The sequence below is a fragment of the Magallana gigas genome, chromosome 4 (genome assembly GCF_963853765.1).
Source record: "Magallana gigas chromosome 4, xbMagGiga1.1, whole genome shotgun sequence".
In the NCBI taxonomy this organism is placed as follows: Eukaryota; Metazoa; Mollusca; class Bivalvia; order Ostreida; family Ostreidae; genus Magallana; species Magallana gigas.
In genome coordinates this window covers 31,440,743-31,454,801 of record NC_088856.1, presented here as the reverse complement: position 1 = coordinate 31,454,801, position 14,059 = coordinate 31,440,743, and the positions used below count along the sequence as shown (strand labels likewise).

Here is a 14,059-nt window from a genome sequence, read left to right as displayed (position 1 = left end):
AGTTTTTATAATGCCGCCATCTAAATAGATGGTTTAAAAAATAATTAGCATTCCTATACCGTGAAAGGAAAACTTTTCAATACACTGGTTTAAAGCAATATGAGCTGCAATTTTCATGCTGAATTTTTTTTTAACGAAAACGTTATTTTCTACTAAAATGACAAAAAATATCATGTTTTTTTTTTTTTTTTTTTTTTATATATTTCTGTTAGCCTTATTTTTGTGGGAAAAGCCGATTAAAAACCTTAATTGAAGCAAGTTTGAATTATTGTCGTCCTGTACAAAAATTAAATTGCTATATATTCTTTAGAAGAGAAGTCTTTCTTCTGTCATAAATTAATGATTTTTTCAATTCTTTTTTATCGTAAAAGTTTAAGTTACATGCAAACTTAGCATACTAGCATGTTTTTGCAGCAAAATAAAATTCTAAAAAAATCAGCTCATATTGCTTTAATTAGATGGACATCGCCTATGACAGGCGCGTCTGACTTGAACATTTTAAGAATATTGATCTTCTTGATTATGATAAAGTTTAGGAGTTCAAATTCAAAAAAGGAAAACTAAGTCTTACAGGCTAAATTTATAATGGAAGTTATTCCCCTTGTATCTTTTAATTCTGTGCCAAATATATTTTGGGTAATTCATGGAAATGTTTATCTAAACTGTGGCGATCTTTTATTATATATCGATTCTTAATTATTACATGTACGTGTATATGACTGTGTAAAATACGTATACATCGTATTGCAATATAATTAAAGCCAAGATCTAGTAAATGAAAGACATTTAGTACTTCATACATTTGGGTTTCAATATGGTCCAACTTCATCCGTATTAATGTTTGAAAGCAAAAATATGTGTACATATCATCTTGCACAACGGAAGGTTTTAAGCATAACAGAAAATTAGAGAGCTTTAAAATCATAAATTTCGTCAAAACATCATTGAATTTGTTTGTTCAAATTAAGTAAAATAACCCATAGCCCCCCCCCCCCTCTCTCTCTCTCTCTCTCTCTCTCTCTCTCTCTCTCTCTCTCTCTCTCTCTCTCTCTCTCTGAAGTATCGAATGAGTGTAGTTATATTAAGAAGGAATCGACCCGTCTATCGTTTAGGGTATCAGCCTGCATATAACAAATCCACTTTCATCCTGATTTAAAACAGTTGAAACTTATGGAGTCAATAAAAAAAAATAGATTTGATTTGAATGATGGAATTAAGCGAGACACACACGAATTCAGTTAATTTTGTTACTAGCATATGCAGGCATGAGCGGGAAATTTCATCAGCTGACATGCAGTAGTTAGAGAAAACTCGAATCTTAAGGAGGCTGGATGTTCAATAAATTAACCATCAGATCTAGTTAAAGTTTCAAGATATGATTTGTTTAGCTTTAAACTATCATTTAGTAAACAAAAAATCCATAGATTTTACCTTTGAATTTTGGGTATTTTTCTATATTTTTCTATAGAGCTCTTCTATAGGAGATCAATAAAGTCTGAAAAAAGGCCACGACTATCAAACCCTCTTAATTACGAGTGACAATTTTTGGAGTTATTTTTTTTAATTAATCTGCCACGTTAAGCTATATCTGTGGATTAGTATACTTCTATGAATGCAGAGTAATAAACAAATGAATTAATGATGCCACCAATGTATTTCCCTCGAGCGGCTGCAATACAGTCCATATGACATAAACAAGAGCGGGGGGGTGACACACAGCGACCCAATTAATTTTTTTGGACAGGTAAGACGATATAATTACAGGTAGAATTTGGCAGTCTAGGAGGGGAGTAGCTATTGGACATATAAATACACTCGTGTCTCCACACATCAAGGTAATCTCTATCCGCACCCATTAGACCTATAGTATATATGGCCCATACTCAGCAAGATACATCTTATTTTAAGTGCATGCAATAATTGCAAGCTGATATTTGCCAAAACCTTATACCACAAATTTTAAAACATTTTAACCGTAATGACATTTTTTCTTTGAATTTAAAAGAAGAAGAAAAAAATTATCTATTTAACACATAAATAAATTATATAATTTTAGATTCAAATTTTTAATCGACACATTTAACTACCCTTTAAGTATGGTGCCTATAAAATAGCTTTAAGTTGTTTTACCCCCCATTTCTTAGTGGGTAGTATTTAAAATGACTGTTTAATTTGTTGTTTTTCAATCTTAAAATCACATTGGCGACATATTTGGAATAAATGTTGTTCTTTTTTAACCTTGAAAATTTTCCTGCGAAAAAAAAAATATCTCAGATCTTGTAGATTACATGTAAATCCATGCAACTGTCGCAAAATACTTCCTTCTCAAAAGTTAAACTGCCGACCTAAAAAGATTGTTCTAAAACTACGAGAGTTCGAGCTATCTAGAGAATTTGACTGCTCACGATCGATGGTTATCAATAAATGTTTTAAAGCTCCCCCAAAAAATAAATGAAATCGTCAATTACCCTCACATATTATGCATACTTTTCCAGGCGTTAATACTTTGCGTGTCTGAATTATATAAGAATTAGATTGAGCGGACAAAACTTTAACAAAATCACTTTTTCCTACATTATTTTTAAGCGCATTCAATGATATGCATATCTGTTAGACCACCCGTTAGATTTTTAAAATTTGCTGATACAGTGCACCTGCAATTTTAAGTTATATATGTATGGGTATAATAGGTGGTTGATTCTGATGTATTTACCCGAAATTCAAAATGTAACTTTGCGTAATACGAAACCTTAAAAGAATTTTCTTAAAAATTCCGAGTATATTTGCAATATTATATGAATGGCCTGGGGATGGGCGAAATTATGATCGATTGTTGTTGTCGTCATATAGGCACGCATTAATTAAGATTGTTATATATCATTATAAAAAATTCATTTGGTTGAAAGCTACATGTTTAACAAAGAAAATTGACACACTAACTTTTCGCTTCTTTGCATACGCAGTTTCTTACACAGGAATTTGTCCAATATTATTAGAACTATAAAAAAACCCTTATTTTTGCGTTCTTTACAATGGGGGAGTTGTGAGTGAGGCGCAATCAATCAAATACATAAATGCGCTTTTTGTTGTTGCCCGATTTAATAATCACGCTTTTCAAATATAATTTTTTTTTCAAAGTTTTAAAAAGAAGATTTTTATTAGATTATCAATTCAAAATTATCAAATGAATTTCCTTTTGTTATTGATTAAGAAAAACAGCACTCATTATCAAATAAATTTGAAATTCAATTTGGTTTCAGAGTGAAAGATATTAATATAATACTGAGCCCAGCATTCACTGTGTGAAATCATAAGTATATAATAGTTCCGGTCAATGTATACGTGTACAAAAAAAGATCTAGACAAATTAAGATGATTTAGGTACAGGTGCTATCCTTTCTCCTTAAATCATTCGTATATACATATTTTGTCCCTCCATTATATTTAGTAATGAAATAAGTCTGGTCCTTCCGATGAACTTTTCCCCTGTGGACGATGTGACAGTTCTTAACTTTTCCCCTGGGGACTCGCATTAAACCTCGGATGGTCCAGCTTAATATCAAATAAGGACAGGAATATTTAAGATGATATGCCATGACACGTATATTAATGTAGGTGTTTTATTTACCATAGCACATTACTCCAGCACCGCACACCTGTTGTGCTCGCTAGTCAACATGATGCATTAGTGCATCTGCACGAATATATCTCGACAATTTCGGTTCAAACCGTGAGCAAGAAAGTTGTGACAAATTTACCGAAAGACGTTTTGATTATTAAAGTAAACATGCATAATAGCTGTTTAATTAAGCGATTTGAAAAGAAATAAAAAAGCAGGCAATGTTGTTCTGCATGATGGAGAAATATTTTAAGTGGTTTGTGAATGGAAAAACCATGCAAAAAAAGATGCAATATGTACAACAACAACAGAAGAAGAAGAAGAAGAAGAAGCATCTTTGCCATCCAGGGTTTACGGTCCACTCTGCTTCTATTGTTGTTGAGAAGCTGAGTGGATCGTAAACTTTTTAAAGTCTTGGCTAGAGAAGAAGAAGAAGAAGAAGAAGAAGAAGAAGATAATGGTGTTAAAATCATGCTATTTAGATTTAATATGTACATACACGATGAAATAGACTCATACCTACATGTACATTGTAGAATTGAGGATATCGATATTGAAATCAATTTGAAATCAACATAATTTACACCAATGATCCAAACGCATCAGTCGATATGCCAGTTGCTCTGGCACAATTGACCTAATTTTTCCAGCTATTGTGCCTGTATATTTGTTGCGGGGAAATGTGTGTTTCAAGGAATTGAGCCATCAGTTTCAGTTTAATGTTACGTGATTTTTCCTTTTTGAAACGGATTTCCATCAATAGAATCGTGCCATAGACTGGCACATATAAATACATTACTCCGAAACTTTAATTTCAGCATTTCGGGTCAGATGTAATTTCCCCTTTTTGTTACTCTGAGCGATATCATTTAAAAACAGGTTTGACATCTCTTGTGTTTCGGTAAAATAAATATCATGTAGAGGTGTAAATATTTTAAATATTTTCAGTGGAGCAATTTTCAAAGGATGAAATAATTGTATATTTTTTGCGCGTTCATTTGGTAACACCAATATCGTTTTCTAATGGAGTTTGGCTCTTTTAAAACTAAATTCTTATATTGAATTCAGAGGTCTGCTTTAAAGGTTTATATTACACTGCCGCCAGAATCCAGATTTTTTGGTAAGCTTCTTTGTGTAATGTTTCAGTAAACATTTATTTTAAGAGATTTCCATTCTAGCAGATATTGTTACACCACGAAAATACCCAAGCCAAACGCAATGTCATATTAGTCCACATGTCCAAGGACACAGATTTTATAAATCAGCAAAGGACATGACAGAATATATTTTCTAGTGCAAGATAGGACTTTTAAAATTCTATGATGGTGTTAATAATATTAAAACACATCCCCCCCTTTTTTTTTTAAAATTGCTGCGACCCGTGATTTTAATTTTTTTTTGGGAACAGGGGTTCAAGGGATATTGTAGAGGAACACGGAGCTCCACCCCACCAATTATTTTTGGCCCTCCCCACTCTTCTAAGAAAACTCCACCTATGCACGCTTAAAGTGTAAAAGGATACAGTCTTTTCAAAAATTTCGGGTTTGAGTGAAATGAAAAAATAAGATGACTGGAAGATACAGTCCTGACTGTGTTACGTACAGTTGCATAAGAGCGTTCTCAATTGTAATCTGAGAAAAAAAGTTCGAATGTTAAAAAATAAATGGAAATTAATTTTCATATTTTGTTCACACAAAGTTTTGGGTTGAAGGCGTAATGGCACCAAAACAAATTAACCCTACAACAATTTGACCCGGTCATGTGGGTGACTCTAGCCAGGTCAACAGTATAATTAACATAGCTAACAGTTACATGTAGATTATGACTGTAAAAAAAGGTTATTTAATGAAGAATTAAAGCAGGTGCCCTGAAGAAAATAGCGAGAGTGGAACGCTGGCACGAAAAATAAAAACACGTGGGTGTGAAAAATTTATTTAAAAAATGATCTTGATACACCAGGTCTCTGGAATGCTGTTGTTAACGATGTGGGTCCTGGAGATATTCAAGTCAACCAACACTACCCCTCAAAGAAAACAAAACCATTCACGGTCGGGTAGACCGGAGACGGCCGGAAAGTGTCCCCGTCTGTTTGTAGAAAATTAAAATTTAAAGCCTGGGCCAGCACGCCGGAGAGAAAGAGGAATACATGTATATAGATGACCTTATTGTTTTCTCTTCTTACATGACACTTCGCGGGATAATCTATAGCTTTTGTAATAAGGAATGGACGAGATTAATGGGTTTGCGCTGAGACCATTATGTGAATCTTATTAAGGGTATTTTTAGGGGTACGCGTATAACTCTACGTGTATAAACAAGTACATATACATGTATGCTTATACTACAACTCCGTCATTTTCAGAAGTCGCTAAAATCTGTCATCTGTCAAAGAGGGACTCGCAAATCTTGAAATTTCGATACATCTGGCCTGATATCTTCTTTTGTTATACTTTCATGTTAAATACTGAAATCTGATTAGTTAAGACGCAGTTCATAATCCTTTCTATCACCCTCAGCGTTAGCAACGCACTTAGCAACGGGTAACATTAAAAATTGTTACATGCGCGAAAATTATGCGCGTACAGTTCGCTGTAGAATTCACGTTATTCCTATATAAAAGCAGTAAAATTTTCTTAAAAATTAAGACATTCAGTTTAACAAAATAAATAGTGCCTGTTTGGGAGGATAACAGTTGAAATTGACACCCCTCGAAAACCATTGCCAACCTCCGCTTCGCGTCGGTTGACAATGGTTTTCTCGGGGTGTCAATTTCAACTGTTACCCTCCCAAACAGGCACTATTTATATAATGACATGTACCCGCGTAAAGAGGAACTATTTTGGTATACCTTCCAACCCAAGTATTAGATCATGCAAAAAAAAGCATAATCAATAAGCTAACAATCCCTGATTGATTCATAGATGACAAATTTAACCGAGCCTTTTGTAAACTAATATAAAACACATGCATTTCTTAACTTCAACATTAAAAAGCTACGACAAATTTTCAGCCACACCATAGCATATAATATTCCAAAAAAGGGGGTTAGCGAAGATTTCTTTTATTTTTCACCGTCATTAATAAACTGTCAGATAAAAAGATTTTCACATTTTTAAGGAGAAGATTCATTGAAATAAGAATCTTGAGACGCCATGCAGACAACAGAATCCATTAAGAATGTGTTTTCAGAAAGGTTAATGTTCGTTTTATTTTCTTTATCTCAATATGTGACTGTCATTGCAGTTTTTTTCAAATCATTTCATTTCAAGATGATATACACACATTAAAGATAATTTTTTTATGAGTTTGTCTGATGTAGTATTATAGATAATTTTTGTAAAAATTATCTATATCTATTTGTACATTTTTTAATCATTTAGGGTTTTTTGGTTAGTCTTCTGAACTAAAATAAAATAAAAAGAGGAACAAAGTGATTTCGTTTTCTTTCCCCTCTACATTTTAACTGTCATAGATCAAGGGCTTAATGATACGTAAGGAAAATCGCTCAGTTAATCACAGTTGGCACATATCTCTTTTTTTTTTTTTTTTTTAAACACCGATGTTTTATCTTTGTTGTGATTGTTCGTTCGTGTATTTAGCCGGACCCATCATCCGTGAACATGGTACATCTCCACTTGGCTGCCCCGAGTCCCTCAGATCTAGATTATGCAGCGATAACTGAAAGACAAGGTTCTTTTATCTCATAACAATAAACTTGTTTAAAAAAGATTTTTGTTGTTTTTTTTTTCATTTTGGAGAGAGAGAGAGAGAGAGAGAGAAATAGAGAGAGAGAGCGAGAGGGGGGAGGGGGAGGGGGGTATCATTACCCTTACCCACAATTGTCACAGATTTTTACAAATATTGTTTTCAATTGATTTTTTTAACCCTTATTTCCTCTTAGTTTTGGTTGTTGTTGTTGGATTATTGTTGTTGTTGGATTATTTTTGTTTGATTATATCAAAACACAGCCAATGTCGCTATTGCACTGTGTTTTTTTTTCTTCTTCAAACATTTAATTCTAGAAATTAAGTGACAATGTCCGATTTCTTAATACTAATTCCCACTGCATGTATGTACAAGAGATCAAGAGATTCTCGGGTCCCTGCTCTCACTGAGTGCATTTTCCCCCTTGTATATATACAAACAACAACGATCTTGGTTCTGTCTCCTGAGTCAGTGACCAGAAAAACGACAACTCGATTTATGTCCGCTCGTTCGCTTCCATGGCCCTAAGTCATATTTTATTAAATTAATAATGTAACCAGCAAACATAAACAACTGCTATGTGAAGGCTAGTGTCTAGATACAAAATACCTCACCTACATATTTAACTGAAAACATCAAAAAGGGTCTTTATTTCTTTTGGGCGAAACGGAGGTCTAGTGTATTTTTTTTTATATACATAAATGGTTTGCAAGGAATGATTCTGATATTCACAACCATGTAAATAGATTTCAAGCCGTATATTTGTTTTCGGGCTTAACTCAATTATCTTAATCTAAAAGGTAACGATTTTCTACAATTAGTTGTACATGTACAATGCAGTCTCTCTCCAAGTATGGTTTGTAAACACGACATGATCAAAGATGGAAAGACGCAATTTTTCATGGTTGTATGGCTTGTCTGATATATAAAGAGAATTCATAGACTGTGGATCAAAATGTTGCATGATTACATATGCACATATTAACACTATATGTGTACATGTAAACTTTGATATTTTAAAACTTGATAAGTCGTAAACCACGATTATCCCGAACATCGATACATTGTATATCGAGCCTCGATATGACGATGTAAACTTTGGTATTTCGATATTTAAGTCGTATACCACGATTATCCCGAGCATCGATATAACGAGCTTCGACATGACGAATATCGAAAACCACGAAACGCTTCCCTCAGTGAAATGTTCCCACTTATTTATAGGGTTTTTATATTATTTATAGTTGTAATGGATGAAATTACTTGGCAGTGACATTTGCTCATAAGGCTCATCACTTTAGATTTTAAACAGTCTACGACGAACTTTTCTTTTTCTTAGAACCAACCAGTGTCCTCTTAAAGATTAAACAGATTAAAGAGGATTTTTTTTTCTCGGAAAAATGTCAAAAATACTTTAAATACCGAAGTATTAACTCAATCGTACAACCGACCACCCGTTGTTTTCAAGGTTATTTCTTATCCCTTCCAGATAGCGTGTTTCGATGAGTATATTGTAAGAGAGAGAGAGAGAGAGAGAGAGAGAGAGAGAGAGAGAGAGAGAGAGAGAGAGAGAGAGAGAGAGAGAGAGAGAGAGAGAGAGAGAGAGAGAGAGAGAGAGCGAGCAAATTATCGCTTCTTTTTTTGGTTTATACGATATCTACGATTCGAACGAATCCTGTAAGCTCCTTTTAAATCACAACAATTATTAATTTAATATCTTTACGTTCATAGCATTTTGGCAGTATAGGATTCGGAACCGGGGGGGGGGGGGGGGGGGGTGGGGGCTAAGAGGCTTAGCCCCTCCCCCTCAACTATTTATGCAAAGTTATACATAACCATTACCAATTTTTTTTTTTAATTTTTTTTTAAATTTTTTGCTTGTCAAGGTTTTTAATAGGTCTAGCCCCCACCCCCCCCCCCACCTTCAATTTGCTTCCGACGCCACTGTATTGTACACACACATCAGTACCCATGCACACTACTTTATAGTTCACGTATCTTAGTGTGCTAATGCCTCTCTGTGTGGGGTGAATGTACCCAGAGACGCAGACGACAGGCGAATAACCTTGAAAATAACCTTGAGTATTCCATCTCAGAAGGTTGTCAAGACAAAAGGGGTAAAAAGTTCGTTCTGTCCGTAAAATTCGACTTTTTAATTATATGCACTAAAATCTTGTTAACCTCTGTATTTATGTAAAATTTCATACAGAAATCCGATCTCGATAGCGTTTTTCCCTTCTATCGTAAAAAAAAAAGATTTTGAAATCCACGAGAGAAGTGAGTGTATGTTTCTGAACGGGTCTGCAACACTGATGTCATGTTAATATCTTTTGCAAGAAATTGATACTTTTATCTTTGATATTGTTGAATAGAGCGCCCCGACACACAGCAGTATCAAATTAACGTGAGCTGATTGGAGTTCTCCTCAATGCAATGCATGTAACATGTCCATGAATGTTTAGCCTGCGTATTTTACCATATCCAGTTTCAAAGATTTCAAATGATGGCAATTGTTGCTCTTTAAGTTATTATGCATATGGCTTCATACATTTAGTATAAAATTTGCGCCACTACCATCTTCAAATTAATTGCGACCATTGATTTGCATGTTCGAATCAATAGACGTCCAATTGATGAATTGTTTGATTGATCTACCGATTTTTGGTTGATACACAATTGGTGGCTCTTAAAGCTACAATATAACGCATTTCCAGAGGAAATCGGTGTTAACCTTGTCTGGATTTGTTTGTTATTTTGTCCGGACAATCAATATCACTGTGACAAAATCACATACAGCGATGTACAACTTCGTGAAAGAATTTCCTACCGCATTCATTCCATATTTTCTTTTTTCTTTGCCCTATCTTTAAAAGATCAATGTCATCCATATGTTACATTAAAGTTTTAAAATTCAGAGAATTTAAAACTATCTATAACAAAATTGTTATAGATAGTTTTAAATTCTCTGAATTTTAAAACTTTAATGTAACACATACAAGAGAAGCATGCATCAACTTTGTGCATCTTCTATAAAATTTTACGGAAGAAATAATATTTGAATATTGGCATCTTATACTATGAAATAGAAAACCAGTCATCCGGTCGGTCGCATGGTGTTGCCTTTAGCTTTTAGGCTACATGTAATTGCTTTAACCTTACATATTGTACATAAAACCATACTTGCCTGAAGATGCATTAGTGTTTAAAAAAATTTAGCATAAAAAAGAGTGAAACGGCATATGTGCGTTCCTAAATAATGTCAAGAATTTATCTTTAAAGATAAATAGTAGTGCATGCCATAATTTGTTGATAAGACAAATGACAGTAACAAAAATTCATCTGATGCCGTACATAGGTCTAATAAATTTAAAGTACACGTGCTTCAGAATATGTTTGGATTTTTTTTTTAAATGAATGGACAACTTGAGGGAAGCGGGGATAGAGGAACAAACAAATGACTGTTTATATTTTAGTCCATAGATATTGAAACACTTCAACATACTTAGGGACCATACCAATTCTCCATGTGCCAATTTATTATAGTATAGTCGGCGGGTCTTAAAAAAGACACCGCCATTGTTTGCATTATTATAGCGATGTCAGACAAAGGTTTTTTTTTGTATGAGAGGTCTTAAGCGACAGATTCAGTGGTTCACAGTTCGGGACCGAGGCAAAATAAAAAAAGAGATATTTATCTGAAAGATGAAACCAAAGCAATAGTGTATTGTGATGCTGTTATTGAGGTATATAAACAATGAATAACAAAAGGGGACATTATTAAACAACATATCAATACAAATGTACAAAGAAATGACATCTTCGGTGTATCCGTAATCGTTGAACATTTTCCACATTCTTTTACATTGTAGCTCAAAAAGCAAGTCTTAAGTTCATGTTTAAGTAAGTCACAAATGTAAATACACGTATTCAGTTCAATTTTGATTGATAAATGGTTGAAATACTGTATAATAATATCATAAATAATATATATAAATACTCAGTTTTACAGTGGATATTCACATCTGTTAATATCAGTCATAATATATAAAACGATTTCATGCATGGCTGCAAGTCGATATTTGTAATAAACATATGATTGCATTTAAATAATTTTTTTTTTTGGGGGGGGGGGGGAGTTGAGTTTCTCTTAATAAACTTCTATTCCCTGCCCTCACAAACACTTTCAGGTGTGCAGTTATTTCGTCATATTGCTTGACGTTTTTTTTTACGACTGTTTTATATCATGATTGGTGACGAAGGCGGTAAGACGGCCATTACTGGACAATTCGGAGAAAATAACGAGCGATTAGCTGCTGAATGGTGTCCCAGATTCAAAGTGTAGACAACTATAGGGTCAGCTTTATAAAACTCTTAAAACTGGCACCATAGGATCTAATTGTTAACTACACGCACCATTGCCGCCCTATTTACTCGACAGAAATCGAAACTATGTGTGGAGCGGAATGGGTCAGCCATATCCGGGTGTTTTTAAAGTCCTTGTGTATTGTTAGCTATTATACAATGTAAATCAAGCTTAATTCTCGCACACTCTCTTTAATGTGTAAAGTTTCACCATTCAAATAACAGGCATAGTCGAATTAAACGGCCCGATTCCGAGATACAATGATTTCCGATAATCGGGCGATAAGCACGGTGCACGCTTTCGATTACACATTGATCGTAGAAAGTTGTCGTGTATCCGATTTCATATTTCTACTATCACTTATAGACTAATAGTCAGGGTTGTTTTCCACCATGTATCTTTCGTAACTTTCCGGATCATATTCGGGGACCGGATCCTTGTACCGGACTACATCCGGGGGCGGAACACCCTCGGACTTCCGCTGGTCCTTAGTCCATGCTTTCTCCTTGACTTTATTGGCCATTTGAAGGTCGGGCACGGGTACACTACGAGCGTGAGCAATTTCTACGGCGTTGGCGTCCATGTGATAATTCTGATCCCCTCGGATTTGTTCATTCACCTTTTCCAGTTTCGGAACACTCAATGCACCTTTGATCAACACAGAATCCGCGCCCGTGCCCTTTCCCGTCCCTGCAGGCTGATGGGATTTGCAATAAATATTATGGTCAAACGTGTCGTTTTTATTAAGGTAGTAATTCTTCATGTTTAAGAGGGTACCGCACACTTTACAAGTGAAACATCCCTTGTGGTACATTGCATCCTTTACCGGCCCCGTTCGGTCCATTGGATAAAGCTTTTTCATACACTTATAACACTTATCCTTTGGATATTTCACATGATATTTCAGAGAATGCGAACGAATAGGTACATTTCCCGATTTCCACTCATTGTTTGCAAAAACGTTTTCAGAATCCGGAGAGAGCGGAGAGGAAACTGAAGTCTCCGGAAGCGAATGTCCCGATATACTTGACGGCGACCCTGGCATTGAACTTGATGAGGTACTTCCAGTTTCGTTAAGCTGCACGTGTAACGGTCTTCCGGTTCCTTGCGACCCTTCAGTTATACGTACGGTCCGTGGAGTTGTCGGGGTCTGGGGACCGGAACTGGAACTATAAGAAGTGGTCGGCGACACAGGGGAAGACTGGGACTGAACTACCCCGGTCACAGTGATAGGAACCACCGTGTGTCCCTTTGGAATAGAATGCGCGTTGTTTATAGCAGTCTCAGGGGGCATGTTTCCAAGAGCAATGTTGTTTTGAAGGGTCCACAGGGCAAACTCTTCCGGACTCATCACGTGGAAGGGTGACGTCGGGTTTGTCTGTGGGGATACCGGTATTTGTCCGTTGGGATAGCCAGCCATATTTGTTGGCATGTTGTTCGGTAAAGGTTGCATGTTAACCCCAGCCGTACCTTGGAAATTGGCCATTGGGGAAGGTTGTACGGAAGCTATAACGAACGGTCCGTTGTTAGGGGTTCCGGTGCCGTTATTTTGCGACATGTTCATATAAGCGTCCAAGTAATTTGTCCCGGGATTGTTCAAATTCATAGCACCTAGTTGCGAGTTGAGTTGCTGCATTTGCTGGAAGTTGGGATAATTTCCCGTCCATATATTGGTTCCCGCCATATTCTGGGATGAAGACACTGCGTGGTAAGGGTTTGAAGGGTTCATTCCCTGATTAAAATTATAATTAGGATCCATGTGGAACAGCTGTTTACAATGCAAACACGACCTCGTGGGGCCTTCAATACTATGAAGTTCTAATACTGACAGGTGTGCGATTAAACATTCGGAAGAATTCCCGCACACATGAATACACTCCTGTCCTGAGTTCTATTTAACACAATACTAGTAGGTAAAATAACAAGCCCTGTGATTTTTTGGTCACACCCCCGTGATTTCAGCCAATGGGAATGCTCGATGTATATTACCGTAAGCCTCTTTTTTTCTTTTAAAGCGCTGTCGAGATTTACCTAGTAGATTGTGCTGGCACTTTTTACTCTGTTGATTGATAGCCAAAGAGGTATCTAATTCATAAATTTTAGCGAGCCACAAATATGCGGCGTTGCGTTTGAACAATAGTTACGTATGTAGGTCACGCAAAAGCCGGCCAAATCTGTTTTTAATTTTAATAAATACTGACACAATGTGATAGCCAGTCAAGGAAAGTTCAGGTAGATAGTTAGGCGAGACTTCAAACTTTCTGTTGCAGGTCATTTGCAGGCAATTAACACTATTTTTACAAATGAAATTAATGTCATAACAAAAAAATTTAACTTTGCCCCTGTAAATGCTCGAAAGTTGTCAAGCCAAA

General features: G+C 35.5%; 1 protein-coding gene across 1 annotated transcript; it reads right to left on the bottom strand.

The window, feature by feature from the left end:
- Window positions 1-11,451: 11,451 nt before the first annotated feature.
- LOC136274676 (uncharacterized) lies at window positions 11,452-13,606 on the bottom strand. Its single transcript, XM_066082074.1, has one exon. The coding sequence runs from the start codon at window positions 13,444-13,446 to the stop codon at window positions 12,055-12,057; it is 1,392 nt and encodes a 463-aa protein (XP_065938146.1). The 5' UTR covers window positions 13,447-13,606; the 3' UTR covers window positions 11,452-12,054.
- Between the last annotated feature and the right edge of the window lie 453 nt (window positions 13,607-14,059).

Excerpts from the sequence above, each read along its gene's own strand:
- LOC136274676 (XM_066082074.1), bottom strand. The coding sequence starts at position 13,446 with ATGGATCCTAATTATAATTTTAATCAGGGAATGAACCCTTCAAACCCT.